Consider the following 18,579-nt stretch of genomic DNA (forward strand, 5'->3'; position numbering starts at 1 on the left):
TTCCCAAATTTATTCATTATTGCAACCAACAGTAATGAGACCATAGCACTTAACTGTTAAACACATTGAAGTAGTGGGAAAGAAAATTTCAAAAACTTTTAAAACTGACTGGTTAAGGGACTCCGTTACTGAAGCAATATCAACTTTCTGATTTGTGTAAATTAAGATTTTCTGTGCTCACAAATGTAAAAACTGAAAAATTACAAGCAATTGAGAGAGAAATGAGAATATGTCTGGAATTACATTTGATAACAAAGAGCCATATAAACTTCATCAAGCCCAAGTATCCCACTAGGTGGCAAAAGACAAGTTAAATTTGGTAAGTTTTTGTTTGGTTGATTTATAGTAATTTCAAATTGGAAATATACTGCTAACAACCATATAATTATAATAATTAAGCAATTTTCAAGGCTACTGGTTTTTTTTTTGGTTTTTTTTGCAACTATTCTATTTCTGTAACAGTCTTCAGAAAATAAATACTTTCCTTGGGTTTTATTCAGCGATTCAACTTGTGCCTTCAGTATGCATTATTAAGACAAAGGTGTAGTAGAAAATGAAATATAGTGTCAACAGAATGCAATGTATGATTTTTAAGAGTACCATTAAGGTGGGAGGGGGAGTTAAGAAGCTTTGTTTATACTGCAGTAGCAGTGTGGAAAAGTGACATTATAGCTCTGTAATCTGGTCTATTCAAATGGTTAATGATGAGTTTCAAACAAATTTATAATACTTCATTTTTTATTGATTGTGAATATTTTAAAACTGTTACACAATATCTTGGTATTATAGAAAATAGAGCAATAAAGAAATAAAAAAGTAAATAAAAAATCCTTTGGACCAGGATATTCATATGACTGAATCAACCTCCTGAGTCACCCCATTCCATTTAATTTTGTAAGTTGCTAGCCTAGGTATACCTTCAGCAACAGCTGCCAGTAGTTGTTATATTTCTCTTTGTGCAGTAAAAGGTTTAACCTCTTTTAAGTTTTGTATGTTGACCTGAGATTGAAATCACAAGCTATCTAAACCTAGTTATTTTTCTTGTAAATTGGTATCCCAGTTTAGATTGTTATATTCACAGTTTCAGGGCTGGCAATAAAAATGTAGCATGGTCTTTGAAGCAACAATCTGAGAGTGCTCCATTAACACGAGTTATTCTTTTGTTTGTATGTACCTCATCTGTTGTTCCTCTCTTGGGGAGGGAGGCTCCACTCACATGCATTTCAGTCCTTTCCACTCAGATGCATCTCATTTTAATAACTTTATAAAACTTTATGTTTCTCATTAGCTCTTTCCAATGAGAGTTCTGGCTTCTGATGGGAGGACTTTTCTGCTTCCTTATCCTTCTCTCACTGATACTGACAAAACTTTTGCATTTCTTCCTCCTCCTCCTTTTTGCATTGTTTCTTCCTTCTGAGCTTTTTGAATCACAGTTGGGTTAATTCGGCAGGTCAATAGATTGTGCTTGATTGTAGTTTTGGTCTCATACTTTAAGAACACATAGCACGTAAGGAAAATAGCTGCACTTGGAGAAAGGATTGCCCATTCATAAAATGGCTGCCACAGTTTGTATCCAGTCACCAAATGGCAGTTAGCTAGAAACATTAGGTGACATTATTTCTGGCCTTACAGGTAAACCTTATTCAGCAACCATTCACACTTAAGATGGCACTGAACAAGTGGTAGTTAGAGATCCGGTAGTTAGAGATCCTGGCCTAATGATCACACACGATTTGCTTAACAATGACAACTGGGACTGCCAAACCACTTTTTTTTTCGTTTTTACTTATGACTGTGTCGGAGTTTAATGATGGAGTTTCTGCTTCAAATTACTGGTGTTAAGCAGAGATTATCAGTTTCATGTAGCACCTGTTTTATCTCTTATTCTGAGCAAATGAGAATGATTTAATGTAAATATAGGATTATATATTTCATCCCACCTCCAGATTTATTTTAAAGGGAAAATGAAACTTTGAAATGTGTCCAGTGTTACATTCAGCATCTCCTTTTATGCCTATTGAATATCAATGTAAGGAAAGAACATTAGTGGATTGAAAACAAATTACAAATCGATAGCTAGTACACCTTTTACATACTTTATCTTGTTAACAGCAATGGTTCTCAACCTTTTCTTTACCACGAACCTGCTTTAAACACCTCTTGTAGTCATGGACCATGGACAGAGACCCCCAAGACTTAAGATTTAAATCATAACATTTCTTCAAGCCTTCATAGCCCCCCTTTTGTGACAGCGTTGCGGCCCTTCAGGGATCTGCGGACTACAGGTTGAGAACCAGTGGCATAGGGGATAAACTATAGAAAGAATTAGAAATAGAGTAGACCCACTGAAAGAGGGGCTTTATTATTAGCCACCATGGCATCTGAATTAGGGGTAACTGAAATGGGTGACACCATCTGTTTTTCCAGTGTTGCAGTCAATGTAACTGTGTGAAGAAAAGCTGGAGAGGGAGGGACTGAGGCCATAGATCTTTCCTTTATTGCTTGCTTCAAAGAGATATCGTTCAATTTTTCAAAGACAAATTAATGATCCTTTCTATAGGCTAGGCTGCAAAAAAAAAAAGAAAAAAAAAAGCTTGACCCTATACTGGTCTATTGAGTCACTGCAGGTTAATAGTCCTTAATGAATTATCAGTGACCGCCATCCTTTATAGGATTCAGAGCCAAGTCAGTGTTATGTGATTCTTCTTATTTAGCTCTTACATGCTTCATCTTCAGTTGCTGTGACTTCTTCTTCATACTTCCTGCTGCTTTCTCTTCCTTCAGTTCCATATGTCCCTTCCTCCCCATTGATAAGTTTTGGTTTCATTGTCATCTTATTTGATGATGCTATTTTGCATCCCACTGACCTTCTCCACCCACATGCAGAGAGAGAAGGGCAAGGAAGACAAGAACCGTGTACAAAACTGCCCCAATAAGGCTGGGCTTCCTTCCCCCATCACGGAGCCCTCCATCCCTGAGGAGAGCCCACTCCCCGACTTGCACCCATGTGATGTCAGTAAGTAGTTACCTGTTGTCATAAGCTTTTGAGAGCAAGAAGGGAAATAGATGCCCAAAGCTGGCTGGGTGGCTGGGATAATTTAATTCCTATTCTTTGTTTTTGTTTTTTGGAAAAAAGTCAGTATTAAATGAGTGTTGAGGAATGTTGGTGTTAGGCTCCCCAATGTGATAAAAAGAGGGATTCTGCACCTCTTAATGTTGGGTTGGATGAATAGATAGGTGTGTGCAACTGGGGTGGCAGAGGCAGATTGCCCTATTTGAAGAAGGCAGGTTGTGCTTGTGGAAGGAGACTTTGTTTAATTTTTTAGGGTTTTCCCCTCAGTTTCTCTTGTGCTACAATCAATCCTCACCACCACCACCCCTCACATTCATCTGCAAAGTATTTTAAGGAGTCTTTGTGTATCTAAATTTTGAATCCAATCTATCATAGAGAGTTCAGATGAGCATAGTATTTCCTGTGAAATATTTCATTGGGTCTGGAAAGCTGTGTTTTTTTTTAAAGTTACTATTTTTGCACAAAGGCTTATATCTTACATCCTATATCTGGGTAATTTGTAGCATGAACTTTATATAGTAGTCGTGTCAGGATATGCTGGTTGAGTAACCATAAACAAAGCTTTATGATTGGCAAGAAGGATCCCACACTTTCCTCTTAGAATCACGCATTAAAATATGAGAATATTTCCATGTGGTGAACTATTTTGGTTCTACCAACATATGACTGCAGTGGGGAAGGTTTTAATTCCCTGGCTCATTGTGTCCTTGCCATTCCACCTTGTCTCATTTCAGATTGAGAGCCACAAGTTGACCTTTCGTGAGAACGCCAAAGCCAAGACTGATCATGGAGCTGAAATTGTCTACAAATCACCCACTGTTTCTGGAGATGCTTCTCCACGTCGTCTTAGCAATGTCTCTTCGACTGGAAGCATCAACATGGTGGACTCCCCTCAACTGGCCACATTGGCCGATGAAGTTTCTGCTTCTCTGGCCAAGCAAGGCTTGTGATTGTATTGTAGTAGTTGGAGATAATAAGAGAAAAATTAACTCTGGCCTTTTTTTCTGTTTTTCCACCCCCACCCCCCCCATCTACATCCCTCATCATTCCTATTTATTTTAAATTAATATCAATGCTAATCTGTTCCCTCTCCTTCCTTTAGTTAAACAGTCATCTGTGGTCTCAGGATTTCATAATAGTTAACAACTTGGAAGCAAAGATTTCCATCCTATATGGAATAAACTGTTTAAAAAGTCTCCCATCACTTCACCTCACCTCAAACAAAAAGAAATGAAATTGAATACACATAAATTTGTGATGTTTGAAATCTCACTTAGGGATGTAAAATGAGATCTTCTGCTGTACGTGCTCATTATTTGGCCAAGTTTTTTCCATTGAAATTTAAGGCATAGAAGCCTTGTGACTACCTTAACAATCATGGCTGCTGATTTAGTATAAAAGTTAACGCAGCTCCAGAGATTTACAGTGTACAAGCAGACCTTCTACTTCAAATGTCTCTCCTGCTAGAGCTGGAATGCTAGGCTTTAATATTTGAAGTATATTTCTTCCTTTGAAGGAGGAATTTTGATATAGGAAAGAGAACTTTTGAAAGGACTGTTATGTTACATATGCATCCATTTTTTGGTACTGAAAATTTTTGTGAACCAGGTTTAAGTTCAAGATAAAACTGCATGCTTTGGATAATTAAGACATAAGCCAAAACTGCCTTGGAAGCCTGCAGAATGCCAGTTCTCTTTAATTGAAATAATGTATTTTAAAGGCGATAGCTTATCTGTTTTTTGTTTGTACCTAAAATTAACCTTTGACTTTAGACTGTATAGTCATACCTACTAAAACAATCCGACTTAATTTCTTATATGCTAAGTTCTTTTAATTTAATGGATCAGTTACATTTCTCTTTTACAAATAGTAACTATTGCCTCTCTTTTACCCATCTCACCTTCAATCTCCATGATTTTGTCACACCATAAAAATTTTGTCCAGAGTTGCTGGGGAAGAAGCAAATTTGCCTTTGTGTTCAGCCCAATTGGCCTGGTTGTTCCAATGTTTTTTGTAAATGTAGAAATTTGTGAGATAGAGGTATGGCTCTAGGCATATTTAAAAATAAAGGAATTGATGTACTTATTTATGGTGCATGCAGGTGTTTTTTAGGAAGGACAATTGCGTGAAAGAACACCAGTTCAGCAGACGTGGGAACGTGTATTTTGACCTATATCTCATACATACTTTATAGAGTACATGTTTATGTAATATTTGTGTATTTTAAAGAAGCATCACACATCAGAAATTATAGCCAGAAGCAAGTACACTCCTTTCAATAGTTACTATTCAGTTACTAGTTGTGCATTATTCAAGAGAGTCTTTAGCACGTCAGAAGTTGCAGAATTACGATTTGCACTCAACCATATGAGTCTAATCATCAAGCTGTTAGGGATGCTGGGAGTTGTAATTCAGGAACAGCAGAAGAGTTGTCATAAGAACTAACTGTAAGAATGAGGGATGTATCTGCGCTGTTAAGCTCACTCACTGCAATGCAGCAAGCACTGCTAAAAAAGATATTTGATTTCTGAAGATCTGTGGACTTTAATGATCCACTGTGAAGAAACATAATTTTCATAAGGCAAGTTGCATGAAAGCACTGATTTCACAAGCTTTACCCCACATGCTGCTTGCTGTCCGCAGAAATTTTTCTATGCTAAGGGGATATATTTGATGATCCACAAAAATATTACTGGATTACAACCCCCATCTTCTTGTATTACCTGTCATAGTGGCTATGAGTAAATTTAGAGTCTGACAATATTTAGAACCTAATGATTTTCTCCAGTAAGTGTACTGTAAATGAAAAGGCTGTTCTCTTTCATCTTCCATTTTTAAATTTCAAAACAAGAATATTCCTCCAAGCATCTATGTTACATGAAATATATTTGCAAAGGGAAACAAATTAGACTAAGTAGAAATTGTGAGTAACTGGTTTATTCCCTTTCTACCAGATTTAGCCATAGGTACTTGAAATTGCAGACATTTTTTTAGAATGATTTGATGGAAATTTCAAAGGAACATAAAAATAAGGAATCTTATAGGCAGAGTAGAACAAGAAAGACTGTTGGATCAATTATAGTGGAGTGCTTTAAGAGTACCCAAGAACATCTAGTTGATTTTACAGATTACATCATTCTTTCCACAATAACTGGAGCTTGCAGTATGTACAATCATTATGGTGTTCATCGCTATTGAATTGTTTTCTTGGTTGCTCTTCTACACTCAGCAATGAGAGGAAACTTCCTTGGTCATCATCCCTTTCCAACCTAATTCATGGTATCCCTTTGGACTGTTAATAAAAATGCCAGCTTTGTATCCTTTCTAGGTTGAGCCAACAGTCATAAAGAGATTGATTTTCCTCTGCATGCTGTAGTTTCATGCATGTGATCAAAGATAACTCTGGTCTGCATGTGTTTGGTTGACAGCAAAAATTGAAAATGATCAAAGCTGAAAGGGCTTTTAAGAAAACTGGTTTGCTCTGGAAGCAATCTTTTTTAATGTTAATCCAATTTCAAGCCTGTAATTTTGAAATTACCAAAATCAGGATGCCTTAGTAGGTAACAGATAGAGCATCCATGGTAAAAAGAAACATTTTTGTTTCAAAGCCAATTAAAAAAGTCCCGGCTATTATCATTTGCTTTATGATCCTTAATACCTATCATATTCTGGGGGAGGGGGAATGGTTACAGGAGCAGCACCGGGTTGAACAAATCACACAAGTTGACAATTCTTGATCAACAGCATTGCTCTTTTGATTTGCTGTAAAACATGTTCATTTGTGGTACCGCCATCTTTTTTCAGTACCAAGATAAAGGTCAAGGGGTCACTTGCTCCATCAGTTCAAAGGAAGGCTGCAGTTTCCTGTTTTTTATATGCTAATCAATCATCTGGATCATGTGAAGAAAGTTTTGACAAGCAGAACTTATGGGATTTGAAGGGGAGAATGGTTGGACAGAGTAATGGATAGCTTCTAATGCTAAGGAGGTATTTTACTCCAAGATAGCACTCAAGTGGAAGATTTTGCAGAGGATTCATCTGTACATCAGCAGTCACTTTCCAGTCATTTATAAGCCTGTTGTTACCTCTGTAGTTAAGTTAGGATGGTAGGTTTATTCTTTTTTAAATCTAAAAATAATTGAATAGGAAAATCCTTTCACTGCGAAGCTATACCACTATGCCATTGTGATTTCTTTTTGCTTGTTTTTTCAGGACTTTGGGCTGGAAAACCTTACACTATCCTTAGCAGCTACTGTAGTAGCATAAGCCTAAAAAACACCCCCACATTTCTTCAGCATTGAACAGTGAAGAGCAATCATACACTACTTCTAGAAAGAGTATTGGTCCTCAAGTCCTTTTTCAGTAAATTATGCCTCAACTCCATTCACATTTTTACTAGTGCTTATATCCTCCTCTTTCCCAAGCACTGCACCTATTTAAGTGTTTTGAATTCTTTCACCTATCCTCTTAGCCATAGCCATTTCCTTTGATCATAGGTCCCATTTCCCAACTGTATTTTGATTGACTTTGTGTCCTTCTAGGATTCAGACGTTTCCCCCCCAGATGGCGAAGACCCATGGTGGTTCCAGACCAAAGCCATCTTAAACTGACTGGCTTATATCTTGTCTTGGTATATATACATATCTAGGGTTTAAACGTGTTAAAAAACATGACATTGATTTTGAAGTTCACAAAATGGGGCTTTATTACATAAATTTGCAAGTATAAAAAAGGGACAATGACGTTTGGAAAAAAACCATCATTCCCTTTTAAGTTTTTCAGAGATGGGGAAACCGGGAGGGGGTGGGGAGGGCATGAGATCTCCGTATGGTCATCCTAGCTTAGCTACTTGTCTGTAACTGTCCATGTTGTATTTGTGTGTTTTAACAACTGGTTTACATTGACTGTTGCTGTAAAAGTGAATTTGGAAATAAAAATTCATTACTACAATATTAAATGTATTGTCTTTGTTGAAGAAAACTTCCCAGATAGAAGCAAGGGCAAATGTCTTCCAAACTGCCATTAAAAAAAGTTCGCAGGCTCAATGTAATTATCAGAATTAAGCCTGAACGTTTTTATTGAAAAGATGGGATGATGCTCACACCAGGCTGATTAAGGCAACTGTGATTGTCTTTGCACCTTCCATCTCTTGCAGCATTAACTTTCCCATTCCATAAATGGCATTCTCTTTTATTCAACTGCTTTACCTATCATAAAAACTAAAATTCTCAAAATCTTGGCTAAATCACCTGTCTGAAAAAGATACTATTTCTTTCAAATAGTCTCAATAGTTCATAAAAATCAATTTAAAGATTTTACAATCCAAAAATGAAAACCACTCTGTTCTCTGTTGAAATAGTTTCCGTAATTCTCTAAATGCCTTATTCCCCATATTATTCCCCAATAAATTATAGCACTTTCCTTAACTTTTAAATTTTTTTAATTTTTTTTATAAGCACACATTGGTGCTTTGGCCAACAGAATCAAGACATTAAACAAAGATCAGCTTCTCTGAAGAAAAGCATTTCTATATAACAAGGACATTACACAGCTTGAAGCAGGAAAAGAAATATTTACAAAATACAAGGTGGGTTTTATTTTTCTTTTTTGTAGATTTTTTTTCCTTTTTAACGCTAAGATGGTTCTTCAGAATTTTCAACTTTATAAATAGAAAAAGCACTTAATGCAGAGGGATATAGTAGCATTGGGTTTTTCCTTTTAAAAAAACCTAGAACAGAACCAAAAACTTTAGGCAATGTTGAAAATTGTGAAAAAACCCCAACCATTAAGCAGTTTAGCTACTATTTTATTACGGTTACAAAATGAGAAAAAAGTTTTTCCTTTTTTGGTGATGTGATTAATACAGAAGACAGGTGCAATGCTAAACAACAGGACAGGGACCAACAGCCACACCGCTAAGGTCAGGGAAACATTACAATGAATTGGTGTGCAAAATATGGGAGTGATCAGGGATGTGAAATGAGGACAGTAGCTTTAAATTAAATTAAAATTAAAATAAATTCAGATCTGTTCAACTTGACAAAAATCAGCCCAAGCCATTTTTAGGGCGGGCAGAGGCGGGGGAAGACTTGAGATTTATTTCTCTCTCAAAACTGCTCTTTAAATTAAAAAAACAACAACCCAGATCTGTTCATCATGGCAAAAGTCAACCCAAGCTCTTTTTGGAGGAACAGGGGACATAACTGACATTCACTTTTCTCTCAAAAGTGCTCTTTAAATTTAAAAAAAAAATCAGATCTGTTCAGCTTGGCAAAAAACTCAGCCCAAGCCATTTTTAGGGGTGGGGGGAATTTCTCTCTCAAAACTGCCCTTTAAATTAAAAAAACAATAACAACCCAGATCTGTTCAGCTTGGCAAGCCAGTCCAAGCCAATCCAAAGGAAAAAAAGAAAAGAAAACTTGAAATTCAGTTCTCTCTCAAAACTTAAAAAACTTAAAACTTTAACTTAAAAAAAAACAAAAACAGATCTGTTTAGCTTGGCAAAAGTCAGTCCAAGCCAGTCCAAAGGAAAAAAATAAAACTTGAAATTCAGTTCTCTCTCAAAACTGCTCTTTAACTTAAAAAAATAATAATCAGATCTGTTCATCATGGCAAAAGTCAACCCAAGCTCCTTTTGGAGGAACAGGGCACATAACTGACATTCACTTTTCTCTCAAAAGTGCTCTTTAAATTAAAAAAAAATCAGATCTGTTCAGCTTGGCAAAAACTCAGCCCAAGCTATTTGGGGGGCTGGGGGGGTGGGGAGGAAGAGGAGAGACACATGACTGAGATTCATTTCTGCCTCAAAACTTGTAAGTTGCAGTTGAATTAAGTAAGAGGTAGAGGTGAAAAACAACATCCACTCTTTCTCTGGAAAAAAACAAATATTTTGGTACTCAAGACATGTTTAAATTTAAATGCAATCTCAAACAATGCATAGACTACTTTTTTAAATAGAGGATAAAAGAAAAGGGAACAATGAAATTATACCACACTCACTATATGGCTTGTGGATCTGGGGTGGCAAATTGTTGAATCCTGTGACATCGCTCCCAGTACTTAAGGCTCAACACTACTGTATTGCAATCTATTAGCTGCAGATGTATAACCTACAGCATATTCAAACTAATGGACAGAATGCAAAATTAAAAGAAAACACAGAAGTGTTAGTAATTAACAGGGATAGGGAAGAAAGTAATCCTAGATCACATCCAGAAAAAAAAAAAAAAAGCTTGGAAAAAAATGTTCCTCTTGAATGGCTGTCAGCCTTCTCCCCACTAATAATCTGCCATTAAAAAACAAAGCACGATCTGACTAAAATATCCAAAACATATCCAGGCTGATTATGGAAAATTGCTTTTTCTCACACAACTGAACTTGTTTTAATATGGAGAGACGGTCTCAGAAGCAGCAGAAACCACCAGAACATATGGGAGGTGGCTTGAGAAGAGCTTCTTGTTCGCAGTTGGTACAATGGGTAGCTATCCCTTAAGGAACCAAGTGATCTTGAGTTTGCATTGCAAGTGCTTTCTTGTGCCAGTGGCCGGTGGGAGGGAGGGAAGGGAAGGTCTCTTTCAGGAAACATCACTTGTTACCACTAATTTCACTTCACTAAACTTTTAAGGGTGAGGGAGGGCACCGTGATGCTGGCAGGTGAAAACAGACACTAAACAGTAAAAGAAAAGGAAAACAAATGGAAAGTATCTGTTCACCAGAGAACTAATTCCAGGGTCAACCAACCAGCTTCGCTCTCCTTTCTGAGGAGTGTACATCTACACCTCATGGAGGGAGTGGCAGGTTTGCCCTCCCCATCAGACCACAGCACTGGATCATGTGTATGTGAGACAAAGAAATGTGGAAAGAAGGTGGGGGAGAAGGAGGGAAAGAAAGAAAACAGTTTCTAAACTCCTTAAATTCACTAAAAACTGTGAAAATTCCCGGCAGGATGTTTGAATATCAAACACAGATTTCAGAAACTTTTAATGCCAAGAGTTAATTTGGTGGATTTTTTTTTCTTTTTGCTCCGTTTTCCTGTCCCTCTCTTATCTGTGGGCTGGCCGCTGAACTGTGGTGGTAGCCCCCGAATTCCAGCTCTTGAAGCAAGCAAGGGAAGGTGAGAGGGAGGCAGTGTCTGGTTCTCGGGAGGGCTTGCTGCCTGATGTGCGCCTCGTGCAACGTGATGACCGATCCTGTGGGTCTGTCTGTTCCTCACACTCCATCTTGGGATTGTAGGTCAGTGGGAAAGTGCGCCGTTCCCAGGGCTGTACAGTCTGGGGAAAAAAGGCAGAGCGGTTGGTAGGCTTCATCGTCTCTGCGCCCTATTGTACCTTATCTGGAAACCCTTGGAATGAAAGACACTGAGCAGCTATTGCAATGAAGCACACTGCTGCTGAATGTGAACACTCAGTGCTAAGACAAGGCGCAATCTGGAAACCAGAAATATTCTTTTGGGATAGAACTGCAACTAAAAGCAATTTTCAGTCTGTATGCAGCTGGGGCAGCAGGGAGCCAAGAAATAACTAAACCAAGAATACTTTTAATCTTTGTAGATAAAAAAAACAAACCAAGGGGGTAATCCTCACCTACAAGGCCAACAGAGTCATAGATTAATTAGCTCACTAAATGCCAGAAGGGATTCATTCACTCACCTGCTCATCAAGGCCTGAGTCAGGTGTGGAACAACGTGTGTCCTCTGTTGGCAGATGTCGCATGGAGTCTCGAGACAAAGGAGTATGAGGACCAGACAACAGATCAGGACTGATGGGGCTGCGTGGAGAGTGTAGATGGGAGAAATCAGAATGTAGACAGCAGTTTCCAACATCGGGTGAGGCTGGCTGTGGAGTAGATGGGTTCCCCAACTGTGGGGTTGTCCGTCCATCTGTAGACCTGTATGACCTGAAATTAAAATAAGTACTAATATATAAGGATGGCAATTATGAATTGGTACAATCTTTCTTCAATATCCTACTTCTCCCATCTTAATCCAGACAAATCATAAGTGAAGCACAGAAGCAGTAAATGACATTAGGAAAGTGAACAGTTGCTTGCCAATGAAAAGTTCCCTTTTTTAAAGAATCCTGACATGGTCTTTATCATTTCCCTCCTCCTCTCCTGGATACATCCCTGCCCACAATGGTCATCCTCTCTTCATATAAGGTATCCTCCCTTCAGAAAAGACTTATTACTCTTTTTTACACTTAAAACTCTCTCAAAAGATCTCTCTTATGTCCTCGCTGCCTTCTGAATCTATCCTTCATCCAAAAGCTTTTGACACAAACTCTATTTGCTATTTCAAGAACTCGATTACAGTGGTGCTTAAAGTTTATGAACCTTTTCAAGTTCAGTATGTCTATATAAATATGACCTAGAATCTGACTTGTTCTCCAAATGTTCTAAAACTAGGTAAAGAGAACCCAATTAAATGAATCAGACATTTTATGAAAATGATCCAAAGCTACATACGCAAATAACTGGTGTGTCTTTCTTGGGCAGCAGTAACTGCCACTAAATGTTTCCATTAACTATTGATCAATCTGCAATTGGCCTGGAGAAATTTTATCCATTCCTCCTTACAGAACAGCTTCAACTCAGGGATGTTGGTGGGCTTCCTCACATGAATTGCCGGCTTCAAGTCCTTCAACCACACGTCTATAGGATTATGATCAGGATTCAGACAATTCCAAAACTTTCTTCTGTTCCAGCTATTCTTTGGTCATGCAACCTGTGTGCTTTTGGACGTCTTCCTACTGCATGATGAGCTTTAGCGCACAGATGTTAGGCCTGATGTTTTTCTATAAAATTTGCTGGTTTAATTCAGAATAGTTCCATCAACAATGGCAAACTGTCCTGATCCAGAAATAGCAAAGCAAACCCAAACCATGTTCTGCCATGTTTCAAAGATGGGAAAGATTTTCAATAGAAGGCAAATCCTACTAAACATTTTTATTCTGGTCAAAAGAAATGTAATTTTGGTTTCATCTATCCACAGAACATTCTTCTAACAGCCTCTAGGCTCAACCAGATAGCATTTCGTGAGCTACACATGAACATCTTTCAGGCATGATATTCTGCTCTGGAAAAAAAATCGGGGCCGGACAAAAGAGACCCCCGCCGCTGGCCGGGAGCGCCCGCTGCTCCCTCGCCGGGGCCGGGCGGCGGCGTGTTGCATGGAGGCTGGTCTGTGGCTGGCCCAGCTCCCTTTTCCTGCCGCTCAGCGGCCTCCGCTCGCACCGCCCGGGCTCCGCTCAGGTATCCGGCTGGGGCTGTCAGGAGTTGCTACCGCCGGCGCAGCTCCACGCGGCTCCAGTCCCGCATTGCCTCGGGAAGGGAAAGGCAAAACCAGGAGCCGCTGCTGCCGTTGCAAAGCGCGCCGCAGCTCTTCCTTTTTGCCTTTCCCTTCCTGAGGCAACGCGGGACTGGAGCCGCGCCAGCAACTCCTGACTCGGGGCCTCCGAGGGGAGGGAGGGAGGAGAAGAAGGGGTGGGGGGAAAGGGGGGAATTCCCAAAAAAACCAGAATTCGATTTTAATCGGAAGAATATCATGCCTGATCTTTTTCTTTTAAGTACTACTGTCCTTTCAACCCTGCCATGCACACCATTATTATTCAGTGCTCTCCTAAGAATGGTCTCATGAGTACTGTCATTTGCCTATAAAAGATTGGCCTTTAGCTTCTTAGACATTACTCCGGGGTAATGTCTTATTGTGGTCTTGGTTGACCGATCTCTCATGTGGAAAATAACAACAGTATACAAATGGAGGCAATTCAACACCATCTACCTGACTGGTGAAATCCAAACTCTTTCAAAATACTATGAAAAACACTTCCAACCTAGTGAGCATCAACGACTGTTTTTCAGAAGCCCTTAGAAATCTCTTTTTTTGAGCCATGACACAATAACATATCTGTTGAGAAAATCAGACTTGGATAATGAATACCCATAACTGTGCTTCTTAAATAAAGCAGGATCTCTCAGACCTGATTGTCACCTCATTGATTGAAATAAAAAGATAAAGGAATCCTTGTGGACTTTACTCCGCCAGTCATTGCCGATTAAGAGGGAGGGGGCTCATCTCCAAGCCAGAACTACCAGAAGACATTTCTGTGATCATGTGGTCAGCATTAAGTCACAGAGTGCAGTTACCTTCCCACCGAAGTGGTACCTATTTATCTACTCGCATTTTCCTGCATTTAAGTCACTAGTTGGCAGGAGCTGGGGTGAGGACGGGAGCTCATCCTGTCACATGATGCTTGGGTCTCGAACCTGGGCTGCAGCTTTTCCAGCCAAGAAGCCCAACATCACAACCACTGAGAATGCATCTTGTTTTAGATTGTATCTATGCAGAAATATTGAAAATTCAAAAGGCATAAACTGTTAAAAACACTTTCACACATGAAATAAAAGTAGCTGAGGACTTTTCTCTATCCCAATTTCCACCCTCCACCCCCACCCTGTTTCTACTTTCTCTGAAGTTCAGACTCTAAACTTCTTGGAACAGAAATCAATCTGTTATACTTTATAGCAGATGTGATTCTCAAGTCATGTAAGACTGTAAAACCTCTGAACTCTTCCTGGAAAATAATGCCCCAAGTATCAGTAGCACTCTTACGAATGCAGATCAACTTCATTTACTGAAGGATATATTCTCTCTAGTGCAAACATCTTTAGTCCCAAGAAATGCTTTTCTGACCGCCGCCACCCCATTCATGCCCACATGAGCTTTGTATCTCAATAGGGGTACGGTACTTGCTGCAATGCTGCTGAAAAGTTAACAGCAGGCGCTTATAACTGAAGCATTTAGGTTGCTTAGCACTCTGCTCTGAAGCAGCAGCCAGTCTTACCTGCTACCTCGTCGTTGTGGTGGCAAACTTGTGCTCCACAGCCACCTAGCTCGCTCCATTTCCTCACATTTAGCATGGAGAGTGGCAAAGGCTGCATCAGACATATCCTCTATCTGAAAAAGCCATGAAGGAAAGTTAGAATTGGAATAGGACTGAAGCTTTGCAAAATGTGTCTTATTGAAGCACTCCACAAAGGGGACAGGCAGCTCTCCAAGAATAATAGTTATTTTTTCATCACAGGCCTACCTTATCCACTTCTTAAAATAGGTAACTTAAAGATTCCAAATTACCCAGTTACCCACCTCTACATTTAAGAAACTTGAAAGGCATAATTTATCCAGCCATAAAGCAAACCTCTTCTTTTCTGAGGAATTAATGAAGCACAGGGCAGAAAGACTCCTAGCCATATCCTGTGTCTGCTGATAGATGGTCCTTGACATATGAGCACTATAAAGCCCACAATTTGGGTAGTAAATCATTGCAGTCATTAAGTGAGACACCCCTGTGACTGCCTTGCTCGACAACCACAATGCCAGCTTCCCCCATTACAGTTGTTAAAGCCACTTGCATCAGGGATGGGGAAGCCCTGGGAGGGCCAGTGCCCACTGGTGAATGGAAATTTGAGATCTGCTGGGAGGTCCTAGCTAACAAGACCTGCCAGTATACAAGTCTTTCCCCACCACCCCCTACTACTCATGGCTCTACTTATCTTTCCAATTTATGCAGCCGCTGACAAGCCCGCCCAGTCAACAACTACTACAGGAAATTATCTAATGTGGTGTTTCAAAAGAGCTTCAAAACACTGCAAGATGTTCACCAACCCTAGCAATGATTTGAGGCTCTTTCTATCTTTGGCTAGCTTTCTACAGTAACTGTGCCTCACTTTGATTAGGAACGCATGTCAGTAGCTGCATGGAAAGGGAAAGTAAACAGTTGGGTAGGGAGAAGGCCCAAGTGTGGTGAAGCTGGGAGAAAGCTGATGAGTCATTGGGCCTAACTAGAAAATGCCTCCTGGTCTCTGATAAAAAAGTATTTGCAGAGCTCCTATGGTTATTCAGGACAGACGTGCTGTAAAGAACCCCAATTTTTATTGAGACTGCAGGGATGCTCTAGCACTGGAAACTTTGTGAGGGGGTGATGTGTCTTTTTATTCAGCACCATCAAGCATTTGGAAAGTTGCTGAACGAAGTCATTAGGTCAAAGATTCCCTATATTTCACAGATGAACTTGCAATCCTGCTTTTACCTGGCAACGACAAAACATTTTTTCAGGGCTGTGTAATGCTTTGGAATCGACCCAATAGGAATGTTTTGCATAGTGCAGAGACATGTGTCTGCAAATTCCTCTAAGCAATTTTGGGATCATAGAAAAAGACAATGCTGTTTTAAAGAATTGGAAACAGGAGCTACACTTGTGCTCCTATATACTCTGAAGCATGTTTTTGTCTTTAAGGAAGTATTTCAGTGTATATCCTCCATGAATAACTATATCAAGTTTCTTCTACAAATATACTCTTTTGAGGTAGGATAGGTTAACCAAATTCAGATAGATTTTAGACTTCAATTCTCTACTAACAGAAGAGAATGTTGAAAATTCAATCTGGCTAAAACTAAACACCTAATAGAACTCAAGGAGAAGATATTTTATACATTTCTGGTTCAAACGTATTTCCAAGCAACTAGAACAATCTTCTCCAACCTGGCACCATCAACCTAAATGATTTTTTAACCCCACATATCTCAGTGATAGCAAGTATGGTTGAGAATCAGTATAATTTCATGAGGAAGATTCAACTTCTTAAAGATATGGATAAAATTGAGTATCTGATGGTATATTCACATAGGCCATCAAAGAAAAATGGCAAAATCCACTGCATGGACAATTTTGTCATAATCATCGCCATCCTATTATCATACAATCAGTTCAGTCACCTTTTTCTAGAAAAAAATTAGCAGTTTGAGAGTGGCTACTTCAGTTATAGTCTGAATTCCAATTTTATTTTTCTTCCATTCAATCATGTCTGATTTTTGGAGTCTGTCTGGACAAATCCCTACAATTTTCTTGGCAAGGTTTTTGAAAAGTGATTTGCCACTGTCTCCTTCCTGGGATTGAAAGTAATTGACCCAAGATCATCCAGCCGGTTTCATACCCAAGACAGGAGTAGAACTCAGTCTTCTGGTTTCTAGCCTGATGCCTTAACCCAGGGGTCCCCAACCCCCGGGCTACAGCCCACTTCCAGGCCATGGCCTGTTCAAACAGGGCTATGTGAACGATGGACAAGTGCACGCAAAGCTCCACGTGAGCGGAGGAGGGCATGTGTGCAGGTGCAAAGCTCCATTTGCACGAGCAGAGGGTGCTTGAATAGAGAGCCCTTGGGCTCATGCACAAAACTCCACTCACGTGCGTACTGTTCATGTGAGTGGAGCTTCGTGCATGAGCACAAGCATCCTCCACACTTGAGTGCAGCTTTGCACATGAGCACAAGTGCCCACCACTTGCACAAATGCAGCTTTGCACATAAGTTCACACATAAAGCTCAGTTTGTGTGAGTGGCACTAACCTCTTGGACCAATGGAGCTGAGTGTACCTGCCACTCACCTGCCTCCCATCCCTCCTTGTGCCAGACTGCCAAGCTGGAATGGTTGGGGACCATTGGCTTAACCACAACACCAAACTAGCTCTCCAAATTCCAACTATCTTCTAAGTCAGAGGTGGATAATTAATTTTCCCAAGAGGGCCACATGAAAAACTCTGGTTGATGTGGAAGGCCGAACCAATATAATCTGATTTGATGTCCTCAAAATTCATCCTCTCAACTCCTCAGGTTGCTCGAGGTGAGGGGCAAGTACTGCACAGGAGTAGAAAAGCACTTCTTCTCGTCCTCCTGCAGTCAACAGCTGACTAAAGGAGCACACAGCAATTGTGTAGAGCTGGACCCAACTTGGCTACTTCTTCTGTCCTCTGCAGCATGCATTTGATTTCTAATTGCCAACTGTCCTCACATCAGCCACACGGCTACAGCCAAAGGACCGATGTGGCCCAAAAGCCATAAAATGCCTGAATCTTCTCTAAGTAATTTTGGAACTAGGATTTCTTCAATAGAGAAGACCATTAAAATTATGTAGTAGCACAAAAAGGGCAACTGGGTAAGCTTCCTGAGATCAAGGCACACTACAAACTCTTCAGTGGAAGAGAACAGAAACTTCACATGAAAAGGCTCTGACTACTTTCATGCCTTTCTGATCTAGAGAAGAGCCTTCCACAGAATCAGAAGAGCAGATCACAACACAACTCTTAAGAATAGTCTTCCTCACATGATTTCTATGTGCTGAAATGTGGAGGGTCTTTGCTTTCTAATCTAATCAGCAGGACTCTCCAATGGGCAATGCTAACCTAGCCTTAACGATACTAAGTTCCAAAACCTGGGTCTGTTAATCCTCCTCATTAGCTACCTAGATACAGCTCAGTGGCTGTATGGAGCTGAAAATCCTTCCACAGGTAATTGACGCAGCAATTTTGTAAGCTTGCTCATTAACTGGAGTAGAAAATCGCCTGTGACAAGAAGATGGGCAAGGAAAAAGAAAACAGGTTTCTTCATTGCTTTCCACAAGTAAGGAATCATTGATATATAGTGATCTTAACTTGTTTGGGTTTGTATAAACCAGG

The 18,579-nt window shown here is 39.7% G+C and overlaps 2 protein-coding genes across 34 annotated transcripts in view; one reads left to right on the forward strand and one right to left on the reverse strand.

Moving 5' to 3' along the window:
* Positions 1 to 5,158, forward strand: part of MAPT (microtubule associated protein tau) — an 83,494-nt gene extending 78,336 nt beyond the window's left edge. For 16 of the 22 annotated variants that reach the window (XM_087945434.1, XM_087945440.1, XM_087945446.1 and 13 more), the window contains one exon: positions 3,808 to 5,158. In XM_087945434.1, the coding sequence (XP_087801560.1) occupies positions 3,808 to 4,023 (216 nt within the window). In that variant the 3' untranslated portion in view covers positions 4,024 to 5,158. Of the gene's footprint in view, positions 1 to 2,886; positions 3,017 to 3,807 lie in introns of all 22 variants that reach the window. The other 6 variants (XM_087945451.1, XM_087945454.1, XM_087945437.1 and 3 more) reach the window with 1 other exon arrangement.
* A 2,379-nt stretch (positions 5,159 to 7,537) lies between these two features.
* The window catches only part of KANSL1 (KAT8 regulatory NSL complex subunit 1), a 213,734-nt gene continuing 202,692 nt past the window's right edge, over positions 7,538 to 18,579 (reverse strand). For 9 of the 12 annotated variants that reach the window (XM_087945426.1, XM_087945431.1, XM_087945429.1 and 6 more), the window contains 3 exons: positions 14,914 to 15,026; positions 11,722 to 11,968; positions 7,538 to 11,343 (listed from right to left, as the gene is read on the reverse strand). In XM_087945426.1, the coding sequence (XP_087801552.1) occupies positions 11,116 to 11,343; positions 11,722 to 11,968; positions 14,914 to 15,026 (588 nt within the window). In that variant the 3' untranslated portion in view covers positions 7,538 to 11,115. The remainder of the gene's footprint in view (positions 11,344 to 11,721; positions 11,969 to 14,913; positions 15,027 to 18,579) is intronic. The other 3 variants (XR_015745633.1, XR_015745631.1, XR_015745632.1) reach the window with 3 other exon arrangements.

The sequence above is a fragment of the Notechis scutatus genome, chromosome Z (assembly GCF_049901735.1).
Source record: "Notechis scutatus isolate UNSWTSFEM ecotype Mainland chromosome Z, rNotScu1.2, whole genome shotgun sequence".
NCBI classification, from domain to species: domain Eukaryota; kingdom Metazoa; phylum Chordata; class Lepidosauria; order Squamata; family Elapidae; genus Notechis; species Notechis scutatus.